Genomic DNA, 4,764 nt, shown 5'->3' on the forward strand with positions numbered 1-4,764 from the left:
TGATTTAAAATCATTTTAGCAACCTATTTTTAATTTTTTGCGGGATATGTAGCAACCTATTAACTCTTGATGATTCCAGTTCTTATCCAGGATGTTATCATGAGCGATTCATTCGGACATGCTTAGCCGCTTGGTCGTAGGAGCATTAATTTACTGCCTTGGAATTATTACTGCCGTGAATTTCCTCACGCTATATAAGCACCCCCACCTGGCCGCTCTTCCAAACCCCAAACCGTTCAGACAATCACCTCTCCACATATCTAGTCTTCCACACCGTAGCAAGGCAGTAGATCCGAGAGGGTGCCGCCGCGATGTCGGACGTGACGGCGGTGATGGCTCTGGAGATGGAGGAGCCGAAGCTGGTGCTTCCACCGGGCTTCCGGTTCCACCCCACCGACGAGGAGGTGGTCACCCACTACCTCACCCGCAAGGTCCTCCGCGAATCCTTTTCCTGCCAAGTGATCGCCGACGTCGACCTCAACAAGACCGAGCCGTGGGATCTCCCCGGTGAGTACTACTAGTCCCTCCTTGACAGGAGCGTTCGTTTGATTCGATTTGCAGCGCGCTCATGGCCGGCGGATCGTTTTGCAGGGAAGGCGAAGATGGGCGAGAAGGAGTGGTTCTTTTTCGTGCACAAGGGCCGGAAGTACCCGACGGGGACGCGCACCAACCGCGCGACGGAGAAGGGGTACTGGAAGGCGACGGGGAAGGACAAGGAGATCTTCCGCGGCAAGGGCCGGGACGCCGTCCTCGTCGGCATGAAGAAGACGCTCGTCTTCTACACCGGCCGCGCCCCCAGCGGCGGGAAGACGCCGTGGGTGATGCACGAGTACCGCCTCGAGGGCGAGCTGCCCCATCGCCTTCCCCGCACCGCCAAGGTACGGCCGGCAAGATTCGATTGTCCCCGTCTCCGTGTCGATCGGTCGAACCGCCGGAGCATCCGGAGATGCTGCTGGCCTGGACCACGCGCTCACATGTCGCGCTCGCGATTTGCTTCTTGTTTCTTATTCTTCTCGTGTAGTTTTCTCAACCTGCCTGTTGCGTGCGTGCAGGACGATTGGGCTGTTTGCCGGGTGATCAACAAAGACTTGGCGGCGAGGAATGCTCTGCAGATGGCGCCGGCGGCCGGCGGGGGCATGGAGGACCCTCTCGCCTTCCTCGATGACGTGCTCAACAATGATGACTTGCTCAACAACGCCGAGCTGCTCGACAACGCCGGCCTGCTTGACAACGCTGACCTGCCGATGCTCATGGACTCACCGTCTGGCGCCGACGACTTCGCCGGCGCTTCGAGCTCCTCATCCAGCGCCGCCCTGCCGCTTGAACCGGACACAGTGCATCTGACCATAAAGACGGAGCCGCCACCGCCGCAGCAGCAGATGCAGAGCCCATACTACTTCATGCCGGCGGCTGCTAACGGCAATCTTGGCGGCGCCGGGTACTCACCCTACCAGGCTATGGGGGACCAGCAGGCCGCGATCCGCAGGTACAGCAAGCCGAAGGCGCAGGTAGCGTCTTCGTCCGCGCTGCTGAACCCTTCGCTGGGCTTGGACACGGTGGCGGTCGCCGGTGCCGACACCTCGTTCCTGATGGCGTCGTCGCGGTCGTACCTCGATCTGGAGGAGCTGTTCCGGGGCGAGCCTCTCATGGACTACTCCAACATGTGGAAGATCTGATGTGGAAGATCTGGAGCGTCTCAGTTTGCTGTAGCAATAGATGGTTATTTGGTTGATGGTAGCTCTCTGATGGATTAGTTGCTTCATTAACTTTCGATTAAGGATTGAGTTAATTAGGCGGTGGTGATTCCAGGAGGATCGTCGTGTGTTTGTTGTTGCGTCCAAGGCATAATGCTGGCCTGTGACGGAGGGAGTGCTGATTAATCTTAGGATAAGATATCAAACTACTAGGAGGCATCTGTAGTTTGTACATATAGTTACATGATTGCTATCATACAGTTTAGCGAGTGGGGGGAATGAACCCTATCGAGTTGGTTGATAATGATAAATTTGATTGTGTGTTGATGGAGCCGAATTATTCCCGTTGTAAATGTTCAATTTGTTCGATTGTTAATCGTACATGCCATGGTTGATTCTAGGGTCTTGGTTATTACACTAGTAGAAAACGGGCCTTTAGTCCTGGTTCTAGAACCGGGACAAGACAAACGAGACTAATGCCCAAAACCTTTAGTCCCGGTTGGCTTACTAACTGGGACTAAAGGAGCTCCACGTGGCCGCTGTCTGGAAGGAATTTTTTTGGAAAAAAATTGATTTTTTTATTTTTTATCTGATTTTTAAATTTCTGAATTATTTGATAATTTAATCTCTAATCACCCCTCATCACTGCTCAAGTGTGGAGCACTCATTCTAAATCGTCTAACTTCCCGGCTGGTCACACATCCTCTCACTACTCCAGCCTGAGCACGCTTAACTTCCGAGTTCTATTCCCCCTCGTTTTCAAGTTTGTACTTGTTGTTTTCCTGACAATAGTAAGCTGTCAATCCTATTAACCCTTAGGAGTTGAACTTGAGCATGAAGTCACACGTTTCATCGTTTGAGTTTGAAACTATTATTTAAAAAACAATAATTATTTAGTAACACTAATATTTCTTGAATAAGTAGCTTGACCACAGTTTGAAAAAAATTTCAAAAAAACATAAATTTAAGGATACTTTTTTTCCTTTTGGAATTCGATGATTCTAAAAATTGGCAAAACGGCCTATGGCCGTCAAAATCAGAACGGGCTTTTTGTGCTGAATATTTTGATATATTATACTTTTTTTCAGTATCGTATGCAAAAGTTATAGCCATTTTACTTTTTCATAACATTTTTTTGAAGAACATGTCCAAATTTATGTTTTTTAATTTTCCTAACTAGTAGATGTAGTAACATAACTACATCTCGAAGGATTTTAGTTTTTGAAGTTTTTAACATTTCCTTTTGTGTTTTTGAAAACTGAAATGGCGAGTAGTTCCGTGCTTTCCTCATAGAGGTCGCCTGTTTAATTTATCTACCAATTTATTTATTGTTTTCAAATATAGCCAAAAGTGATCGAGCTGTTTCGAACACACGACCTGTAGGACATTAGTGGAGCTACAGTTGGCAAGCAGGATAGGCCATATGGTCAAATTTGCTTTCACGCCTCACCGATTTACATATAGATTGCGTGGGTCGCAACCCATTTGGCCTTGCTGTAGCTCCTCCTCTGTCAAGGAGTATAGAAGAATATAGTGAAACCCTTCGACTGCATTAACGAAATGTCCGTACTTGATTCGACTTCAACATAACGTCTTCTCGGATTGAACTCGTTCTTCATATGGGGTTTGTTTTATATTTTTATGTAACTAAATTGCAAACAGGTGCAATTCCATGGACGGCCGATGTGGGATGCACGTGATTAGTTTTTTTTTTTGAATTGAGGATGTACGTAATGCTCTTATATTTCTTTACAAGGGAGTGATTAGTTTAAATGGACCAAGAAGCATGGGCCTCGCCTGGTGCTGTACGTCGCACAGGACTCGAACCGTTTCCCATGCATGCGTGTACCCAATCGTTCGCATTCATTTCCAGGCCACGGGACGTCGTCATCGAATCCACTTGCATGCACGCGCACAAAAAAAAAAGACCTAATCAAATCAATTCCTGTTGAAAAATACAAAATCAAAAAAGAGAACTGGAGCGCGCGCGCTAATTGGAGTCTCTAATCAAATCAACTACCAGGTCGTAATTAAACAACAGCTCCACTTGCTAGTACTGCTCACTGGCTGGCTGGCCAACGGGGGCATGCTCGCATGGAGGGCTTCGACCCGTTCTCGACTGCTCAACAACGACCTATGGAGCATTGTAACCTGTTTCGTACTTTTTCTTATCTAATAATGTCAGATATCGCCGTCAAAAAAATAATTAAAAAACACCAACCTATTGCTCACCACTACCCAGGAATAACTGATCCATGGGTATTTAGTATTTTTAGAAAAAACTTTCAATATATTCATCAAATATCATGACTATAGAAAGAACATCAGAAGGGGCATAAATTACATCAATGTTTGTAGTTAGTTGTTTATCGAGTGTGTTTCCAATGCACTCGGTCAACAACGTTTTTACCGAGTGTCGTATAAATAAACACTCGGCAAACAGGCGAAACTCGGTAATGTGGGACCTCTGCCAAATATCTTGTAAAAAACACTCGGCAAAGCATGGGCACTCGACAACAATAACACAAGACACTGGGCAAAGCAGTTATCCGGAAGAAACAGAACAAATTGTACTTAACTAATTTGTCTAAGCAGATAGAAACTTTTCTTCTTCGGTTGGAAAAAAAAGGAGGCGTGGGTTGAGCACCACATATATGGGAGAACGGATGGGAGCATTCGTTGGGGGTAAGCAAGCCCCGTCCACTCTCACATTCTCTGGTGGTGGCAAGTAGCGCACCTGTCACAACTTGCGAGTTTTGATGCAATTTCTCCATGCGCGCAGGAGAGATGCGATGGTTTGTTTGTGGTCTTTTTATAAATTTGATTTTCAAAGCGATTTATCTCTAGAATCATAATCCAAATTACGAACCGTTTTCACCATTCTGTTTCTCACAAAGTGATTTTTTTTATCCCAAGTAGTAGGGTTTGATGATTTTTTGACTGAAAAATGTGCTTTCAAAGTGAACCAACATGTGCTTTCAAATTATACAGTGTTCCCGAGTGAACCTAACTTATGCTCCTGTGGGGTGAAACACAACAATGTTTTCCAAGTAAATTAACCTATGCTTCC

The 4,764-nt window shown here is 46.5% G+C and overlaps 1 protein-coding gene across 1 annotated transcript; it reads left to right on the forward strand.

Annotated features, from left to right (window-relative positions):
* Positions 1 to 227: 227 nt before the first annotated feature.
* LOC109767959 (uncharacterized) lies at positions 228 to 2,021 on the forward strand. Its single transcript, XM_020326695.4, has 3 exons — positions 228 to 507; positions 592 to 878; positions 1,053 to 2,021. The coding sequence occupies exons 1-3, from the start codon at positions 312 to 314 to the stop codon at positions 1,674 to 1,676; spliced, it is 1,107 nt and encodes a 368-aa protein (XP_020182284.1). The 5' UTR covers positions 228 to 311; the 3' UTR covers positions 1,677 to 2,021.
* Positions 2,022 to 4,764: the final 2,743 nt, after the last annotated feature.

Source organism: Aegilops tauschii, chromosome 2, assembly GCF_002575655.3.
Source record: "Aegilops tauschii subsp. strangulata cultivar AL8/78 chromosome 2, Aet v6.0, whole genome shotgun sequence".
NCBI classification, from domain to species: Eukaryota; Viridiplantae; Streptophyta; class Magnoliopsida; order Poales; family Poaceae; genus Aegilops; species Aegilops tauschii.

What these genes read in the sequence shown, in the direction of transcription:
- LOC109767959 (XM_020326695.4), top strand. Translation starts at nt 312, where the DNA reads ATGTCGGACGTGACGGCGGTGATGGCTCTGGAGATGGAGGAGCCGAAG. An exon ending in CGAGCCGTGGGATCTCCCCG is followed by an intron (nt 508 to 591) that starts GTGAGTACTACT and finishes ATCGTTTTGCAG; the next exon opens with GGAAGGCGAAGATGGGCGAG. An exon ending in GCCTTCCCCGCACCGCCAAG is followed by an intron (nt 879 to 1,052) that starts GTACGGCCGGCA and finishes GCGTGCGTGCAG; the next exon opens with GACGATTGGGCTGTTTGCCG.